Source organism: Mastomys coucha, unplaced genomic scaffold, assembly GCF_008632895.1.
Source record: "Mastomys coucha isolate ucsf_1 unplaced genomic scaffold, UCSF_Mcou_1 pScaffold15, whole genome shotgun sequence".
NCBI lineage: Eukaryota > Metazoa > Chordata > Mammalia > Rodentia > Muridae > Mastomys > Mastomys coucha.
Genome location: NW_022196897.1, coordinates 94,636,824 through 94,658,237, shown reverse-complemented (window position 1 = coordinate 94,658,237; position 21,414 = coordinate 94,636,824). Strand labels below are relative to the sequence as shown.

Sequence of the window (21,414 nt, the reverse complement as noted above, 5' to 3'; positions counted from 1 at the left end):
CGCTCTCTCCCTACCTATTCAATATTGTACTTGAAGTCCTAGCCAGAGCAATGAGACAACAAAAGGAAATCAAAGGAATACTACAACTTGGAAACGAAGAAGTCAAATAATCACTATTTGCTGATGATATGATAGGATACTTAAGTGACCCCAAAAATTCTACCAGAGAGCTCCTAAACCTGGTAAACAACTTCAGCAAAGTAGCTGGATATAAATTAACTCAAGCAAATCAGTGGATTTCCTCTACACCAAGGATAAACAGGGTGAGAAAGAAATTAGGGAAACAACACCCTTCACAATACTCACAAATAATATAAAATACCTTGGTGTGACTCTAACTTAGTAAGTGAAAGATGTGTATGATAAAAACTTCAAGTCTCTGAAGAAGGAAATTGAAGAAGATCTCAGAAGATGGAAAGATCTCCCATGCTCATTGATTAGCAGGATTAATATAGTAAAAATGCCCATCTTACCAAAAACCATCTACAGATTCATTGCAATCCCCATCAAAATTCCAACTCAATTCTTCACAGACTTAAAAAGAACAATTAGCAAATTCATCTGGAATAATAAAAAACCCAGGGTAGCCAAAACTGTTCTCAACAATAAAGGAACCTCTGGTGGAATCACAATCCCAGATCTTAAGCTGTACTACAGAGCAATTTTGATAAAAACTGCATGGTATTGGTACAGTGACAGGCAGGTAGATCAATGGAATAGAATTGAAGACACAGAAACGAACCTACAAACCTATGGCCACTTGATCTTTGACGAATGAGCTAAAACCATCCAGTGGAAAAAAAGACAGCATTTTCTTTTCTTTTCTTTTCTTTTTTTTAACTTTTATTGCATTATCAGAAGAAAAATTACATGATTTCAATTTATCTGAATTTGCTAACATTTAAAAACATATTTTAAATAAATAGAATTAAATCACATTCTTGTTTCCCTTTTGTACCCCAACTCCTTCCAGAGACACCTTCAATACCTACAATATCTTTTTTGTCATAGTCCTTAAAATTTATAAAATATTATAACAATAAAAATAATATTATAAAAGTTGTTTGATATAAAACAGCAATCAATTTAACAGTCTTTTGTAGATGTTCATCTACAGCAATAGTGAAAATACATTTTTCTCAATATAAACTTTAAATAACTCCAAACATATTAACTGTATATTTCAAAATAATATTATCACTACTAGTATTTTTTAAATGAACATAAATATATAAAGTCTTTTTGTTTGTTTGTTTTGTATTTAGTAGAGCTTAAAGTCTTGGCTCTTACTGTGGTACAAGCCCAAAATAAGAACAATTTTAGGCATTGGATTTCATTGTAATAGGCTGTACTTCAATGACCCTCACATCACCAAAGGATTTTACCTCCATCTTAGCTAAGCTGAGAGTTGATAGTTCTACTGCACAAAGGAATGAATTGTAGGCATGATTTTTGGATACAGACTCCCTGCTATGGTCAATGCTATTTGACCTGAGTGCATGACTTTATTCTCAGCCCACAGAGAACAGGTTACATTCATTTAAGAAATGGTATGTGTGTTACGATGGTCTATCCATAAAGAAACGACAGCATTTTCAACAAATGGTGCTAGCTCAACTGGTGGTCAGCATGTAGAAGAATGTAAAGCAATCCATTCCTTTCTCCTTATACAAAGATCAAATCCAAGTGGATCAAGGCCCTCCACATAAACCCAGATACACTGAAACTAATAGAAAAGAAAGTGGGGAGAGCCTCAAGCACATGGGCACAGGGGAAATTTTCCTGAACAGAATACCAATAGATTATGCTCTAAGATCAAGAATTGACAAATGGGACCTCATAAAATTGCAAAGCTCTTGTAAGGCAAAAGAGACTGTCAATCGGACAAAACGGCAACCAACAGATTGTGAAATGATCTTTACCAATCCTATATCTGATAGAGGGCTAATATATAATATGTACAAAGAACTGAAGAAGTTAGACTCCAGAGAACCAAATAACCCTTTTAAAAAATGGGATACAGAGCTAAACAAAGAATTCTCAACTGAGGAATACCAAATGGCTGAGAAGCACCTTAAAGAAATGTTCAACATCCTTAGTCATCAGAGAAATTCAAATCAAAACAACTCTGAGTTTCCACCTCACACCAGTTAGAATGGCTAGGATAAAAAACTCAGGTGACAGCAGATGCTGGAGAGGTTGTGGAGAAACAGGAACACTCCTTCATTGCTGGTGGGACTGCAAGCTGGTATAACCACTCTGGAAATCAGTTTGGCGGTTCTTCGGGAAATTGGACATAGTCTACCAGAGAACCCAATTATACCACTCCTGAGCATATACCCAGAAGATGCAACAACATGTAATAAGGACATGTGCTCCACTATGTTCATAGCAGCCTTATTTATAATAATCAGAAACTGGAAACTACCCAGATGGCCCTCAACAAAGGAATGGATACAGAAAATGTGGTACATCTACATAATGGAGTACTACTCAGCTATTAAAAACAATGAATTCATGAAATTCTTGGGGAAATGGATGGATCTGGATAATATCATCCTGAGTTAGGTAACCCAATCATAAAAGAACACACATGGTATGCATTCTCTGATAAGTGGATATTAGCCCAGAAGATCGGAATACACAAAGTACAATCCACAAACCACAAGAAACTCAAGAAAAAGGAAGACCAAATTGTGGATACTTCATTTCTTCTTAAAAAGGCGAACAGAATACCCATGGAAGGAGTTATAGAGACTAACTATGGAGCAGAGACTGAAAGAATGACAATGCAGAGACTGCTCCACCTAGGAATCCTTCCCATATTCAGTCATCAAATTCAGACACTATTGTGGATGCCAGCAAGTGCTGGCTGACAGGAACCTGATATAGCTGTCTCCTGAGAGGCTCTGAAAGTACCTGACTAATACAGAAGTAGAGGCTCACAGCCATCCATCGGACTGAGCACAATGTCCCCAATGAAGGAGTTAGAGAAAGGACCCAAGGAGCTGAAGGGTTTGCAGCCCCTTCGGACGAACAACAATATGAACTAACTAGTACCCTCAGAGCTCCCATGATCTAAACCACCAAGCAAAAGAGTACACATGATGGGACTAATGGCTCCAGTAGCATATGTATAGCAGAGGATGGCCTATTCAGTCATCAAGGGCAGGAGAGGCCCTTGGCTCTGTGAAGGTTCTATGCCCCAGTGTAGGGGAATGCCAGGGTCAGTAAGCAGTAGAGGGTGGGTTGGTGAGCAGGGGGAGACAGGAGGGAACAGGTTTTTTGTTGTTGTTGTTTTCTTGGTTTTGTTTCATTTAATTTTCTTTTTCTTTTTTTGGAGGGGAAACTGGGAAAGGAGACATCATATGATATATAAATAAAGAAAATATCTCGTTAAAAAAATAGACTTTCAACCAAACTGAATCAAATGAGATAGGTAAGGACACTTTATCAAAGAGGTCTCTTTTTTTAAAAATGAATCAATTGTCTCTCTTGTTCTATCTTTGTCCTGGCTCTTCTTGTAAGCAGGACAAATTTTGGGTTACAGGTTTTATGAGAGTAGGTGTCTTTCTCCAGCTGGCCACCTGAGTTACCATAGTCCTGAGTGGGAGTCCTGTATGGCTACAGTAGGTGGCCACCTAAGGCTCCCAAATCCCTTCTAGGAGTCCCAGCTTGAGTCATCCCTAGAGACTCCGTGGAGCCTTGCCCATTGCAGATTTCTGTTTGACTGTTAAAGGCAGCCTGTATTCTTGGTTGAATAAAGCTTATTCCAGAGACTCAGTAGATAATCCTACAAGGGACGGAATAGTAAGCTATGCCCCCAGACATTAGACTGCTGACACCAGGAGCCCTCACTCCATTATCCTGTGGCTAGACAGTGTCCCAAGTCCAGTATTTTGGCTGGACTCCACCCCTAGTTACCTGACCACCACCAGATATGCTCCGCCCCACAGTTACCTGGGAACAGAAAGGTAGCCCAGCCCGCCATAAAAGGGGCTGTTTGCCCCCTCCTTTCTCTCTTACTCTTAACCTCTTGCTCTTAACTTCTTGCTTACTCTCACTTCTCACCCTCTTTCTCCTCCTTTCTCCCCTCTCTCCACATGGCCATAGCTGGCCTCTACTTTCTCTCTCTCTCTCTCTCTCTCTCTCTCTCTCTCTCTCTCTCTCTCTCTCTCTCTCTCTCTCTCTCTCTCTCTCTCTCTCTCTCTCTCTCTCTCTCTCTCTCTTTCTGTCTCTCTCTCTCTTTCTTCCCCCCCAATAAAACCTAAAAATCTATGGACTGCCTCCTTTCATCTAGACTTGCTGTGCTGGAGCAATGGATTAGGCCTTCCCCTGAAGAGCCATGTCTAATCTCCTAGAGAAAAGACTCCCAGAATTTCCAGCCTCGAGACCAGACCAAGGACTCTTGCCCCACGCTCTCGTGGTAACTACCAGGAGCCCCTTTTTCTCCCAGGAGCCCCCTTTTCTCCCTGCCCCTTTCTCCCTTCGGCCTGGGGCTGATGGAGCTGATCCTGAGGCCCCCCATTCGTCCTCAGCTCTTCCATGGTATCCAGCAGCATCTGGGATGCTGAAGACTAAGAACCCATGGGACTGCTCCTTTTCCACCCTTGCAGACTGGCGTAGTGGCTTCCTACAGCCCGAAGCCCACGGAGTGGAGCATGCACGGGCGGTCACCAGAGTCTGCAGGGCCAGAGTACTGAGATTTGGTGGGACACCAGTTACCCTCCCACCCATTCTATTTCCCAGATGCCCTGTGCGGAGTCCGACAAGTTTCCATTAATTCTCCTGGCCTTCTCTCCTGACTCTTCCCACACCTGATCACCACCGACTCCCCTTCCCCTTCCCTTCCCCATCCCTTCTCACACCTATTTTCTTCCCTCCATCTGCCTTGATGACTATTTTATTTTCTGAATGAGTAAGAGTAATGGGTCCTTGCTTGGCTCCTCGTTTCTTAGCTTCCTTGGGACTGTGGTTTGTAGCATGGGTATCCTTTAATTTGTGGCTAGTATCCACTCATAAGTAAGTACACACCATGTATATCCTTTTGTGTCTGGATTACCTCACTTAGGTTGATATTTTCTAGTTCCATCCCTTTGCCTGCAAATTTCATGATGTCCTGGTTTTTAATAGCCGAGTAGTATTCCATTGTGTAAATGAACCACATTTTCTTTATTGATTCTTCAGTTGAGGGACATCTGTATTGTTTCCAGTTTCTGACTATTACAATAGCCATTTTTATTTTTATTCTGAGAAGAATAATTATGGAATAATAATGGAAGAAATTTTTCCTCCATCCTCCACATATACTTTCGTATCCTGAAGTTCACAGATGCATTTCATGCCTCTTGAATCTGCCTGAGAGTCATTTTGTTTTGCCTGTACATGCACACTAAAACCAAAAGTCACTCTCTTTTGTGCCACAGAGGGACAGAAACATCACAAGAAGTACTGGGTATCCGTAACCCACGGCTCATCCTTTTAGTTCATCAGCCAGCAAACTGTTCTCATTTTATACTAATGAAGTCATGACTTGCCCATCTTTTCTCTTTCCTCTATCTAATTGCCGAGAATTGTCTTTTCTTAAATACAATTTCTCTGATGGTTAATCAGCGTCTTTTGTTTATTTTTACTAAAAGATGCTATGTTTTGTCATAAAATGTTTTTGTGTTCTCCAAAAAATAAGAAATATAAACAAAATTGTCCTGTGCCAAACAAACAAACAATGACTACAACAAAGACAAAACAAAACGACAAGAAACCCACAGGAACATATATCCTTAAAATATCTGAGTAACAAGAGAAGGAAGATTGCAGGAGATACACAAGCACATCTCAGAACTCATCCTGGCACAAGGCGTGGCATGGTGGGAAGTAGGAGGAAGAGGTAGAGACTGAGAGAAACGGAGCAATAGAGGAAGAGAAGGTGGAAACATGGATGGAAAGCATTTTTCTAGGATCTAGTCAATCCCAGTGGGGATGGTTGATTCACAAATGATTACACTTCCTTGCTTAACAGTGCCCTCTCTGCCATAGTTTCTGTTGTATTCATCACGTTTTAATGGCTGTCCTCTGTCCTTCCCTTTCCTTTTATTTTGTTTTGAATGCTCACTGGTAAGACTTGGAGCTGGTGAACTAGGGTTGCTTTCCTCTCATTTTCTGATCTCCTTTTATACTCTTATCTCTTACATGCCTTTTCTCTTAAAAAGTGGACTATTTCTACTTGTCCTTTTCTTTCCCTGAGGTTTCTTTAGTCCAGGCACCAAAGCTCTCCTGCTTGGTAAACTGTAAAATCATTTCCATTTCTTCTTAGAAGAAGGTACTTCTGAACCTCAGAGAAGTAAAACGACATGGTCATTAATAACCTAATGATGTAATAAGTAAGTTATCCAGAAAAAATTTAGTGTCAATAGATTTGTTTTGTTTTTTTTAATTAAGTCACTTATAGCAGGTAACATGAGCTTGGAGATACCATTTGTTTCTTCTGTGTATGCTACATTTGGCTAGGAATAACTGGCTTTTCTCCTCATAAAGAAACTTCCTTGATTGACAGTATATTTCCAAGAACATAATCATGATATATTAAAAAATAATCATTAATTATAAACATCATTTAACATATTCCAGAATTTTTTAGATAAGGAAAATTTTCCTTTTCAGAAACTGATTGGAACTTACTTGACTTTGGAAAAGTAAATCCAATGAAAATTGTTTTTTTTAAATCCAGTGTTCTGGCAATAATTTATGTTGATATCAGATGAGCTTTGCTTAGGAAGGTTCTTTATTTAAATTATGCTGAAATCATAGCTTTAAAACAAAAGGTATTTGCCTAGTCACAAAGTGCATGAGACTTCTTAAAATATTTATTAATTTATATTCTGCATGTATGTGTATTTTGCTTACATAAACATCTGTACACAATATTCATGTCTGGTGCTTGCAGAGGCTACCAGAAAGCTTTGGATTTTCTAGAACTGGAGTTACAGATGGTTGTGAGCTGCCATGTGAGTGCTGGGAACTGAACCTGGATCCACTTGAAGAGCAACCAGTGCCTTTGACCACTGAGCCATCTCTCTACCCCCTCTACACATGTATTTCTTAAAATGTAAAATTATTCTTTGAAGGGGTGGAAAAGATATAGCCATACTGATGCACTGATGCTGACAGTTTAAGTTTGTTCTGAAACCTTTTTCTGCTGGCCATGGGGAAAAGAGTATGTGTGAGAACCTGAATTCAGAGCCCCTGAAATCACATGAAACTCAGCACATGTGGACGCACACGTGCAAACACACACACACACACACACACACACATTCATATAGAGATATTATATAGAAGAAGCACAGATGGTATACATATCATATAAAAATGCATAAGTAAAAAAAAAAATGTTAACAATGTTGTAAATTTTTACCAGGCTTACATTTCTTTCTGTTTTATGACCTTCCTCTTTCTTTTTTTTTTTGTTTGTTTGTTTTTGTTTTTGTTTTTTGAGACAGGGTTTCTCTGTATAGCCCTGCCTGTCCTGGGCTCACTCTGTAGACCAGGTTAGCTTCGAACTCCGAAATCCGCCTGCCTCTGCCTCCCAAGTGCTGGGATTAAAGGTGTGCGCCACCACCGCCCGGCTCTTTTTTTTTTTATTAGATATTGTCTTTATTTACATGTCATATGATATCTCCTTTCTCAGTTTCCCCTCTGAATAAAAGAAAAAAATAAAAATAAAACAACAAAAATGAAAACAACAACCAAAAAAACCCTGTCCCCTCCCCCCTCCCCCTGCTCATCAACCCACTCTCTCCTGCTTTCTGGCCCTAGCATTCCCCTACATTGGGACATAGAACCTTGGCACAGCAGAACTGTCAACTCTCAGATTAGCAATGATGGAGGTAAAATCCTATTACAATGAAATCCAGTGTCTAAAAATTGTTCTTATTTTGGGCTTGTACCACAGTAAGAGCCAAGATTTTAAGCTCTACTAAATACAAAACAAACAAACAAAAAGATTTTTATATTTATGTTCATTTAAAAAATACTAGTAGTGATGTATTATTTTAAAATATACAGTTAATATGTTTGGAGTTATTTAAAATTTATATTGGGAAAAATGTATGGATTTTCAGTATTGCTGCAGACAAGCATCTGTATAAGACTGTTAAATTAATTGTTTTATATCAAGCAACTTTTATAATACTCATTTTTATTGTTATAATTTTAAAAAATTTTAAAGAATATGACAAAAAGGTATTGTAGGTATTGAAGGGGGTCTCTGGGGGAAGTTGGGGTATAAAAAGGAAACAAGAATGAGATTTAATTCTATTTACGTAAAATATGTTTTTAAATATTAACAAATTTAGATAAATTGAAATCATGCACCTTTTCTCATCATAATGCAATAAAACTTAAATCAATAAAAAAATGAAACAGCCCATTGAGCTAAACACATGACCTTGTGAGATTATTCAGAAACTGCCCTAACTTCCAAATCAGCCTTAGCCAAATAATTCGTGCACATGTTTCTTATGGTTCAGATTATCTGGGGTCTTACACAACTATAATTTTACAAATATGTCTATAATGTGGCCAAATAAAATGACTAAGAGGATTGAGATCTAGTTCCTACATTGTTTATCTAGTAATCTATATAAAAATATGAATCCTAATATATTGTATCCTGGCAAAATCATTGTTGGCAAATTATTCACTCTCCAGAGAGTCATGGTTTGGATGAGAAATAATATTGTTAGGTAGCACAGAATGACATATTCTAGAAGTCAAAGTATCACTATTTGTTGATGATCTTAGAGTATATATCAGCGACTCCAACAGAGAACTCCTACAGCTGAAAAACAACTTCAGCAAAGTGGCAGGATAGAAAATTAACTGAAACAAATAAGTAGCCTTCCTTTAAATAAATGATATATAGGTCAAGAAAGAAATTAGGGAAATAATACCCTTCATAATAGCCACAAATTGTATTAAATATCTCTTACCAAGCAAGTGAAAGATCTGTATGACAAGAACTTTCAATCCCTAAAAAAGGAAATAGAAGACCTCAGAAGAAGGAATCAATGAGATTAGCATAATGAAATGGCTCTCTTACCAAAAGCAATCTACAGATTCAACATAATCTCCATCAAAATTCTAACACAATTCTTCACAGACATAGAAAGAGCAATTCTCAACTTCTTGTGGAAAAACAAACAAACAAACAAAAAAAACCCCAGGATATTCAAAACAATTCTCAACAATAAAAGATCTTCTGGGGAAATTACCATCCCTGACCTTAAGCTGTACTACAAAGAAATATTGATAAAAACTGCATGGTATTGGTACAGAGACAGACAGGTCGATCAATGGAATAAAACCCAAGACCCCAAAGTAAATCCAAATACCAATGGATTTGATCTTTGACTAAGAAGTCAAAAACATACAGTAGAAAAAAGAAAGCATCTTCAACAAATGGTGCTGGTCTAACTGGTGTTCTGTATGTAGGAGAATGAAAATATTTGTCATCTTGCCCAAAGCTCAAATCCAAGTAGATGAAGAACCTCAACATAAAATTAGATACACTGAATCTAATAGAAGACAAAGTGGGAAAGAACCTCAACCTCATTAGCACAGGGAATGGGGGTGGTTCCTGAACAAAATACCAATGGCTCAGACTCTAATATCAAGAATTGATAAATGAGACCTCATGAAACTGAAAAGCTTCTGTAGGGCAGAAGGACAAATGGGCAACCTACAGATTGGGAAAAAAAACATCACTAACCTTATTTCCAATAGAGAGCTCATATCCAAAATAGATAAAGATCTCAAGAAGTTAACCTCCAGAAGCAACCCAATTAAAAAATATGGTATAGAGCTAAAGAGAATTCACAACCGAAATTTTTCAAATGGCTGAGAAGCACTTAAAGAAATGCTCAAAATCCTTAGTCATCAGAGAAGTGCAAATCAAAATGACCCTGAGATTCCACCTCACACCAATTAGAATGGCTAATATCAAAAACTCAAGTGACAGCAGATGCTGGCAAGGATGTGGAGATAGAGGAACATTGCTCCATTGTTGGTGGGATTGCAAAGTCATATAACCATTCTGGAAATCAATCTGGTGGTTCCTCAGAAAGTTGAAATGGTTCTACCTGAAGACCCAGCTATACCATTCTTGGCCATATACCCAAAAGATGCTCCACCATATTACAAAGACATGTGCTCCACTGTGTTCATAGCAGACTTATTTGTAATAGCCAGAACCTGGAAACAACCCAGATGTCCCTCAACCCAAGATTGGATACAGATGTGTCTAATTTGCACAATGTAAAACTACTAAGCTATTATAAACAAGGACATCATGAATTTTAAAAGGCAAATGGATGGAACTAAAAAATATCATCCTGAGTAAGGTAACTCACACTCAAAATGACTTACTAATAAGTGGATATTAGTCAAAAATACAGAATACTTAGTATACTATCCACAGACAGGAAAAAGTATAACAAGCAGAAAGGCCCAGGTGAGAATGCTTTAATCCCTCTTGGAAGAGGGAAGAAAATAATCACAGGAGGCAGAGGGAGAGAGGGACCTGGAAGGGAGATGAGAGTGGCAAGGGAAAAGGGGAACAGGGTCAGGTATGGTGTGGGTTTCTGGGGGACTGGGTGAAGCCCAGAGAGTCAGGAGAATGAACGGAAATGAGCAGTCTCTGGGGATGGAAGATGAGGGGTTGTGGGATGGGGGGGCTCTAGAAACTACCAGAGACTTGGGAGGTGAGAGACTTTCAGGACTCTGAGACCTGAGAGGAGTGACCTCAGCTAAAATGCTAAGCATTGGGTAGAGAGAACTCAAAAGAGTCCACCTCCAGTAGATAAGCAGGGCCTCAAGTGGAAGGATGGAGTTACTAACCCACAGTCAACATTTCTGACCCATAATTGTTCCTATCTAAAGGAATTGCAGTGACAAAAATGGAGAATAGACTGAGGGAAAGATGGTCAAATGACAGGCCCAACTTGGGATCCATCTCATGGATGGGCACCAAGGCCTGACACTATTACTGATGCTGTGATGGACTTACAAATGGAAGCTTAATCTTGGCATGGCTGTCCTCTGAGAGGCCCTACCAGCTGCTGACTGAGACAGGTGCAGATACTTACACCCAAACATTGAACTGAAGTTGGGTCCCTGTTGTTGAATTAGGGGAAGGACTGAAGAAGCTGAAGGGGAGAGGGACCCCATAGGAAGACCAGCATTCTCAATTAACCCAGACACCAGGGAGCTACTAGAGATGGAACCACCAACCAGGAGCATACAGGGACTAGTCTGAGGCCCCTGGCATATATACAGCAGAGGTCTGCCTGGTCTGGGGGCAGTGGAAGATATGCTTAATCTTGGAAAGACTTGAGGCCTCAGGGAAGGAAGATGCCTGGCAAGGAGAAGGAGCACCCTCTTGGAGGCAAGGGGGAGGAGGAATGGTATGAGGAACTGGGGGATTGGGGACAGGGGGACTGGAAAAGGGGGAATGACTAGAATGTAAAAAAATAAAATAATTAAAAAGTTTTTAAAAGGATAGATTATAATTAAATCAGTCCCTCCTCTTTTCTCCCTCTAAACCCTAACATATACCACTCCTTATTCTCTTTCAAATTCAAAGCTTCCTTTTATTCATTAATTGCCATTATATACATATTTGTATGAATAAATAGAACTTAGTCTGTAAAATATTTCTTATGCCTTTTATCCTTCTTGCTTTTAAATACTGGAAAAATTTAAAGGTTCTTGAATTTTGTTGCTCTGAAAGTTTTTCTAAACATACACACCTAATTTAAACATGTGCACTGAATTTCACGAGAAGCTTCGAATTTGTCTCAGGTATTTAGACATAAAAAGCCTTTTACTTTTTTTTTGGTCATGTGTTTGCTAATTTTTTATTTTTCAGATTACACACACACATACACCTGTATGTATGTTTGTATATGCATGTATGTATGTATGTATGTATGTATAATGCATGTAGGTATGTATGTATATTTATTCTGTGACTATTTCTAGGAGCATCCCTTCTTATCCCCACCTTCATGCCTATTTAAAGTAGTTAAATGAAATCATGAAGTGAGATACACCAATTTTAAGCCATCTCTAACAATAAAAATTTTTAGAAATAATTTAACTTTCAACTATCTATGAAGCACAGAAATATCACAGCCATGTGACTAATTTGACATCATGGTAAAATATTAATGTGTCTTGTTTTTCCATTGTATGCAATGTATGATTTTGCTGACATTGTAATCAGATTTCTTTGTTTGTGTGTGTGTGTGTATGTGTGTGTGTGTGTGTGTGTGTGTGTACTTATAGCTCAAAATAAATCCAAGTCTCAATTCTGAAAAAAAAAAACAAATTTAGGGCAACCATTACTATTTTTATGTTTGTTCCTATCTGTATAACTTTCTGCTTCTGCAAATTAAAGTAGTTGAAACAATGTTATGTACATACTAAAGAGAAATTCTCTTTTTCTATGTTGTTAAGGTTTTTCTAGATATGACATTTGGTTCAGGAGGACACACAAAAGCCATTCTTCAGAAGGAACCAGATGTTACTGTCTATGCCTTAGACCGAGACCCAGTGGCTTATACGATAGCTGAGCATCTTTCAGAACTGTATCCGTAAGTAATACTCTAATACTGGTGCTGAGGTTTACCATGTTTGGTCTATCTCCCTTAAAATTTACTTTCCCTTGAATGCTGGTCTATTTTTTCTTACTGGCTATTTTACTGTTCACATACACTCCTGCAAAAGAAAAGATTGATGTAAAGAATGTTTTCAGTGACACAACTTAATACAATACAAAAATTTAGTGCTTACTTTCTATATGTTTAAAAGAATGAAGTATGAGATCTTATAGTATTTATATGTATCTCACAATAATGTACCTGTGTCTTCTGAATTCTTCCTGAAATCCACATACAGAGTGATTTATCATTTTACTAGAACTAATTGACTCTCTGCCACTTTTAAAATAAATAAATAGGACCATAGGGATGGCTCAGCACATGTAAGTGTGTGTGCCTGTAAGCCTGACTACCTGAGCTCAACCCCCATATAATGGAAGGACAGAACCAAATTTCACAAGTTGTCCATAGAACTCTAATCTCCCCATACATGTCATGGCATGTACACTCACTTGAAGAAGCATGTGTGTGGGCATGCATGTGTGTATAAACACACACACACACACACACACACACACACACAAACACACGGCTTATGGAACATTCATCCTTTTAAGAAAAGTGAATAATATAGTAATATCTGTATCTATATAGTATGGTATTTACAGGACTTTATTTTGGAAGTGAAGGTGTCCTGGAGCTTAGGTGGCTGGCTGTTTCTATGTTTAAGTACTATTTTGAGGAACAGGGATTTTTATTCTCTCATGCTCAGCACCTAGAGTAAGGAAAACTGAGTAGAATGTGACTTTATGTCTACTTGTTATTAGAGACAACTACAGAACAATAAAATGTTATCTTTGGCAGAACAGCATAGTATGGCATGGGAAGTTTGTCCAGAGTCTAAGACTAGAGCCATGAGCCAGGTGGGTAGTAAGGTGGGTAGTGCTTCCTACTGCCTCTGCTCACAGGCTCTGCAGACCTAAAGAGGAAGAGTCCCTGTCTCCATGAAGTTGTCAGGAATGTACTTCCTCTGAAAGTCCATTGGCTTGATCTCAGTTTCCATTTCCTTCTAAAAATAAGAGAACGTGTTTCAACCATACGAACTATTCTCTGTTTTTGCAATGTAACATAGATGTATTTATTTTATATAGATTTTTTTCCAAGCAAAATATCTTCCACTTGTAGTTGTGGAAACTATTAGTGTTAGATATATTAATGTTTCAAAGAAATATTATTCAACTAGCTATTCTTTAAAAAGTATCCAAACTAAATAAAAGAATATAAGGAAAATAATTTTCATTTACATTTATTTATCCATTTCTGTATATGTACAGTTGTGTGCCACAGTACACATATAGAGGTGATAAAAACTTGAGAGGAAATCATTTCTAGGAATACTGTGTGTTTGGATGTTTGGAATGACATATTCTCTTCTTGAAACAAATAATCACAATTTGCATTTAACCACACAACAGAATAAGTTGTCATTTTAACACAAACATCATTTGCAGAAATAACTGTAGTTAACTTCTCTTCACAGAGTTATGTTGCTTTCATTTTAAAACACTTTACACTTCTGAAAAATTTCCTATTCTCTACTTTGTCAGAACTAAGTTAGAAACCAGCATTATCTCTGAAAACTAAGCAATCCATGCGATCGTTGAATTTCCTGGTAACCAATCTTAGCTCTTTCAGAAAAGATGATATGTTAGCTTGCATGCTGTTAGAAAGCTAGACATTTACCAAGTAACTCTACAGACTCAGCTGAGGAAACACATTTAAATAGGAGCAGCAAGGCACACAGTTTAGGCTTAGCTTACTGGAAAATAGTTGTTGAAGGTAATTTAAAAACATATAGGATTCATTTTAATGACTTGTGGAACAAGGTATGTTCCATATATGAAGTTCAAAAAATATAGAATTAAAGAGTGAAATAAAAATTATGCCATTCCATTATTGGATTACAATTTTAAAGCAGATATTTGAAAGTTTGGCATTTATTGCTTTCAGTGATTTAAAAGGTTTCCTCCATAGACTTGTAATTGGAGAATTTATCCATGATACAACCTATTCAAAATTGTCCAGTATAAATTATATGTGATATTTACCTTCTCTTTTTGTTAAGGTATTATTATTCAATACTTGTTAAATTTGTGAAAGAAGTAAAAAACAAAAGGACAAGTTTTAAATTCATGACTTCAGGCTGCTTCTTGGACAGTTTCAACCAAATGACAATGTCTAGAAATAGTTTATTTATGATCTCTAGCAAAGCCAAAACAGGAGCATCTGGTTTCATATTACAGCTCAGATCATGGTTGCCAGGAAGCAGAAAAAGAGAAGCCTACACTATCTAAAAAACCCCTTCCTGATGGGACTCACCACATTCAGGCCAGCTTCTTTCCCATTAGTTAAGACACTGTACCCCAATGTGTTTCACTAAATTACATGGTTCTCAGTAACATTAAGCTGGTAAGTTTAACCATCATCCATGATAATAACTACCAGACAATGATAATTCCTAATCTTCTAACTGGTCTGACTCCTTTCCAGTTTTTCTCTCCATTACCTTTATAAAGCATACACAGTTTCAATAAAATGCAAATATTATTAAAATAGTTCCCTGATTTAAATACTTTGTTGTCTTTTCATTGCTCTAAGGTTCAAAAATCTTGAACAGGGTCATGCATGATCTAACTCATTAATGTGTCTCTTTTCGATCTGTTCTAATGACTTGTTTAATAGAGTTCTTTTCAATGTGCTATTTGCTTTGCTGTTAAGGATCTTTGAATATTCTGTTCTCACTACTTATAAACACTCTATTCTGTTCTAACATCCTTCCTTCCATTACCAAGATAACATTCATCTGGTCATGGCTGGAATTCATTTCCTCTGGAAATCATCACAGATGTTCTAGACTAGAATAATACTGATTACTGATATTGTATTACCTTAGAACACACTGTACTTATTAGTAGTCATGATCAAAACCATAATTAAAATATTTATGAGATTATCTGATTCTTGTCTGTTTTGCTTTACAATGTAAGCTCACTCAGAAGCTACATATATTAATTTCTTTATAGCTCTCAGAACTTGGAAATTTTTCTGAAAACTCTTTTGTACAATACATGCTTATAAAATAAGCATATTTTCCAAGGCTTGGGATTTTTAAACCAGAGTTCAGTGATTTTCTTTTCTTTTTTTTTAAAGATTTATTTATTTTATCTATATGAGTACACTGTAGCTGTCTTCACCAAAAGAGGGCATCAGATCCCATTACAGATGGTTGTGAACCACCATGTGGTTGCTGGGAATTGTATTCAAGACCTCTGGAAGTGCAGTCAGTGCTCTTAGCCACTGAGGCATCTCTCAAGCCCCAGTGATTTCATTTTTATAAAAAGCAATTTCATACTGAATAAACTATAGTGAAAGGCAACTAATTAACAATATGGGGCATTTGAAAAACTGTATGGAAACCTAATATTGTTGAAATTCCTAAAATACATGTATAAAAGAAGAGAATCTAAATTGAGTTACATTATAATAGAGATTTATGTCTAGTCTAGATATTCTGTGCCAACAAGTAAAACTTCTAGTGCCAGAAATGAATTAAACCATGTTGGGTCATTGGACAAAGCTGTCCCATGGACTCCCCCAAACATCAAAGGCTTTTTCCAAGGCAACCTGTTGCTTTCTACAATATGATGATAAGGCCCTATTGCTGAAGACCACACTGAAGCTTTATACCTACTGAATAGCCTTCATGGTACTAGAATGTATCCGGCATGCTAGCTGAGGAGAAAGGGAACCATCAAGTATCAATATTTGCAGCTACAAATCCTGCAACCTACAGCAGTAATATCCCTGCAAGATATACTGGTGCAGTAATGTCACAGATGTTATGGAGGAAGCCAACCACATCTTTATTAGATTTAAAGTCCTCTATGAGATAGAACCTATGCCTAATACTGTTAAAGTAGCCAGGAATCTGAGACTTGATAAGCTGTGGACTGACAGCATGTACAAGGCATGGACAGGTTCAAACCAGACTGGGTGTCCAGCACTGAGACAGGAAAGTGAACACATTTTCTAGTCTTGTTCAACTAGGACAAAAGCTATATCTAACACATATTCATATTCCCAGAAACTATCTCAGGTCTTAGAAAAATAATGCTTATTATATTTTTATATCTAGTGATGATTAAGGATTAAATAAAGCAGAAACTGCTGGTTTTGTAGAAAGACAAGTTCTAATATTCTTTTTGCCTGGAAAGGCCAGTTTGCCTAGAGAATTTGAGTACCTTGAACACTGCTTTCCCTTAACCCGTTTTATATTGTTTTGTACACTTTGAAATAAGGTAGAAATGAAATAGAGATGCTATGAGGAAAGGACTCATGGTTCAGAGTGGAATGGGATATCAAAGAAAGAAGTAAGACCTAATGTCAAGTCACTTATTGTATATTATTGTATATTACACAAAACACTTATGACACTGGAAATATTTAACCTTGTTCCTCAAGTGCAGTCTTAATAGCAGCTTGGAAAATTGGTGATAGATATGCTCAGGAGTATATTTTATATACCTGTGTATATAAAATGAAATTCCTTTTCTAGTTTTCCAGGTTAACCTACATCTTGAATTTCTCCAGGGTGTGCTATATTGTTTCTATTTGCTATCTTCTTTTATCTTTTTTCATGGTGATTTCTACCTCTGGAAGATAACTTATACTTATATCTTATTTACATAATTTCCTTGACAGCTGTCTTCTATCCTCAAAGCAAATATCTGTCTGCATAGCACTCTAGGAAAGCAGAAGCTAAGCGGAGTGAATTTAGAGTGTTTTAGCGTTGGCCACAATCATCAGTGAAGACCTCTCTACTCATGGATTGCTCCTGCCTGATATCATTCTGGCTTTTGGGGATTCCAGGCAAGTCTATTTGCCCTGGATTCATTTTCCTTCTTAAATTTAAGATATTTTTCATCTTTCTTTTGTTCTTAAATATTTGTGCCCCTCTATGTTGCACAGAATATTATTAAGAGATGAGATTTTTTTAAAAAAAAAAAAAAAGTGGATGTTTTGCCTTCCTGTGTGTCTGTGCACTGTGTGTGTGCTGAGTACCCAAGAAGAGGGTGTTGGATCCCCTGAAACTGTAGTTGCAGATATTTGAAAGCCACCATGTTGGGTGTTGGACTTAAATCCAGCTCTTCTGGAAGAGCAACAGTGCTTTTAACCATCTCATCTCTGGGCATGGAGATGATCTTTTTTGAGGTCATTTATCCATGAGAGCAGAGCCATTTGAATAGGATTTGTGCTCTTACAAAAGTTGGAGGAAAGTTCTTGCCCAACTTCTTTAAGACTGCAATCCTCATCTTTGCCTCTTGTACTGTATATGGCACAGTAAGAGGCTCCTCTGAGCAGAGGCTATCTCCTTACTAGTAACTGGCCTAATGATAGCTATACATGCACTTTATAACATCCAGAACTGAAACACATTCCTGTGGTCCTAGCTTATTTAGCTCTATAGAACTTTCTTAGAGCACCCTGGCCAATCTCAGAGATTTTTTTTTTTTCAAATTTCAAGGGTGACTCCACTAAATTATATCTAGTGTCTTTTTTTCTGACTTATTTTTTAAATTAATTCATTACAGCATTTACATACACACTGTAGATATGACATAGCTCTTACTATCTTGAAACAAAGCATTCGATATTGCTCACAAGAGCCACCACAAGATCAGGTATGTTGGTTGGTACTCACTCTTAGAACTTGGCAGGACTACTTAGTTCTTTACTTGAGATTATAGCCATCTGCTCCCTTCTGCCCCAGCTCCTTTAACTAAACAATAATTCTGCCCATTACATGTAGTCTTGAAAGAGTGGAGTGCTCCGTTTTATACAGCACTTAACAGTTGTCCCCTATGCTAAAGTTGGTATTTTTAGCATTTTGAGATCACCCACTCTCTTAAAAGTAGCCCTTCACATTCCTATAAGTGGGGAAACCCCTAACAAAGTCTTATTGGTTTACCATCAGGAGTTCAGGGGAATCATTTCTTAGATTTTATCTGGAGGGCTTAATATTTTCATATCTCTCTTTGAACAGGAATGCAACATTATCACCTTGTACATTGCACTGGCTCCTACTCCTACCACATTCCTCCATCCCTTCTCATTCTGCCTGTGTTTGTGAGGTTTTGTGGACAAGAGATGGCACATTCAGTTTTATGCCACTGGACTATGTTCCAAAGGCTTTGGTTCCAAAGCCTAAAATTTTTGAAAGGCTAATTCTTGACTTACTGTTATTATGTAAAATATTATAGAGATGATTATTTAGCTCATTGCTAAAACAGGAGGGGAAACTTTGCTTATTGCAAATAAATTATGGTTTTTATTTTCTAACAAATGCAAATGTCGCTGCAGACTTATATTGTAATACTTCTACCCTGGCTAGCAATTAATGTTATGGATTTACTCATAGAATATTTGGCTTAAAAGTTTGGAAAATTGATTCATGAAATTTAACATGCATATTTGAAATGCAAATTATATTTATATTATGATAACTGTGAGAAAATGAATTACCTCCCCACCAAACTGAGATAATCCATTTTCATTGCCTACGTCATGTGAACATACCCATATGGTAGAAGATTAGAATAGCAGCAGCTTGCTCGTTATAACACTAGCTATACCTAGAAAGACTTCGTTTTATCTTGGGTAAACAGTATATATTTAGAGTCATATTTTATTACATATGAGAAAATTTTAGAAGAACTTTTTATGTGTTCACTTCAAAGCTATTAAAAGAATGAAAACAATAGTTATATTTTCTCTAACATCATAGCCTGATTAAATTAAATTGAGTGTGCTCTAATTACATGTGTAATCCTCCTGTTCTTTCTACTCCCATTTTTGCCTGATATTTAAAATAAAACTGAAACCAACACCTGCTGAATAGAATTATGTAGTTTAGTATTGTGGCTCCCCCCCCCACCCCGAGAGAGTATAACGTATGTTCAACAAACAATTCAGTGTCCATTTTACTGCCAACTGTGTATGAGGTCATTGGCTTGGCTTGGGTAATGTTCACCAGCCCAAGATCAGATCTTCATAGTACAAAGAGAGCTCATTATCTAATAGATGAATAAACTTATGTGAGACTGGGAGTGTGAACCTCCATGGTGGGAAATCCCATGTATATTCTAAAGCTAAACATAAATTATGTTTGGAATGTGTAGTCTCATTTTCTCCATTACTTATTAAATTCAGTTCAGGCAACTCTATTTTGGGGCACATATTAAACCATCATTTGGGATTTTTCTCTATATAAAAAGATCAACATAATCTCTTTTACTCCATCAGGAAATAGACCATATTAAGTATGTGTTTACAAGAGGGTAACAAGCTTTAGAGTCAGAAAGTCTTAGGTATTAAGGAAATGTGCTGAGTATATTACAAAGCTGGCTGAACATTATAATCAAGGACCAACACCTTTGCAATATATGGTTATAAAAAAGAGCCCTTGTATTATGATGTATTACAAACATTTCATTGTACAAGTAAAATAATGCAATAATAACATACCTTTGATCAATTAAAATGTAACCAATTAAATTAAATTAATATTGAAATAATGCTCTGTACAAAAGATTTTATCCACTGTAAAATATTAATAATTTTTCCAGGCTTTGTTTAAGGATAGCCTGTCTTCCACAGATACCAAACTCTGATCCATGCCACTTAGTTTAGAGTGGTTTAGAGAAACTGCTATTTTGACTTAGATTTTCTTTTAATGGATAATTTTGTTTATAATATCTGTATGTATGCATATATGTATGTATGTATATTACAAAAGGTATTTAGGTCATATTATAAAGAAAATTTATACTAATCTGTTATATTTTACAAAATTCACAAACATTAAAATTTAGCATTTCAAACTTAAATTAACCATTTATTTGAAATAAGAAAAAGTCAGTATCATATGGTACTTTATTCTCATTTAGTAATTAAATATATCAGGATTTCTAAAGTAATTTATAAAGTACATTTCATATTAACACAATTACTGTCTTGTAACACATTTTAACAGTTATATTCACATTATTGTATGGATTGTGTAGACTCATAATTGGGTTTTCTGCATTAAAACTTGCAGTGGTATTAGTTGATTGCTATACTTCAGAAATCTTTCCAGCCTTCTTTTCAGTGGCTGTGAAAGGGTTTATTTGTAAGAGATATTGCTACTAAGAGAATAGTTATCTTTTTTTCTCCTGGAATCTCAACAGCAATTCCCATGTTAGAGGCATCCCCAAAAGCTTGTCAAAGTATTTCCACCTACACTCTGAATACCTAACAGGGCTTGACCTATTTTTTTCCACTTATTAATGTAGCAGATCCACATCGCTGTGAAAAAATAGACAAATAAGGTATCTTAGGCTTGGAATTTCAAATATTTATCTACATGGATCCAAGAAACTAGAGTATGAATCAAAAATAATCTTTATTTCTAAGTAAACCATCTAAATATATCATATCAGGAACTCACATCTGGCCTAATCACTGTGGTGATGTCAGTGGTCCTTTTCCTTTCTCCATCTTACATAAAGACTGAGTAAGTGCCATGTCCTCCTTCCTTTATATCTGTAATCTTTCTTCCTTCATGAACCACAAACTCCTTACTGGTTCCTTTCTTCTCTTTCTGTAATACTTGTTATTTTTTTCCTTTTTTTTTTCTTTTTCTTTTTTTTTTTAA

General features: G+C 36.7%; 1 protein-coding gene across 4 annotated transcripts in view; it reads left to right on the top strand.

Moving 5' to 3' along the window:
- Mettl15 (methyltransferase like 15) overlaps positions 1-21,414 on the top strand; it is a 186,796-nt gene that overhangs the window by 84,154 nt on the left and 81,228 nt on the right. For all 4 annotated transcript variants that reach the window (XM_031371309.1, XM_031371311.1, XM_031371310.1 and 1 more), the window contains exon 3: positions 12,517-12,653. In XM_031371309.1, coding sequence (XP_031227169.1) covers positions 12,517-12,653 — 137 coding nt within the window. The remainder of the gene's footprint in view (positions 1-12,516; positions 12,654-21,414) is intronic.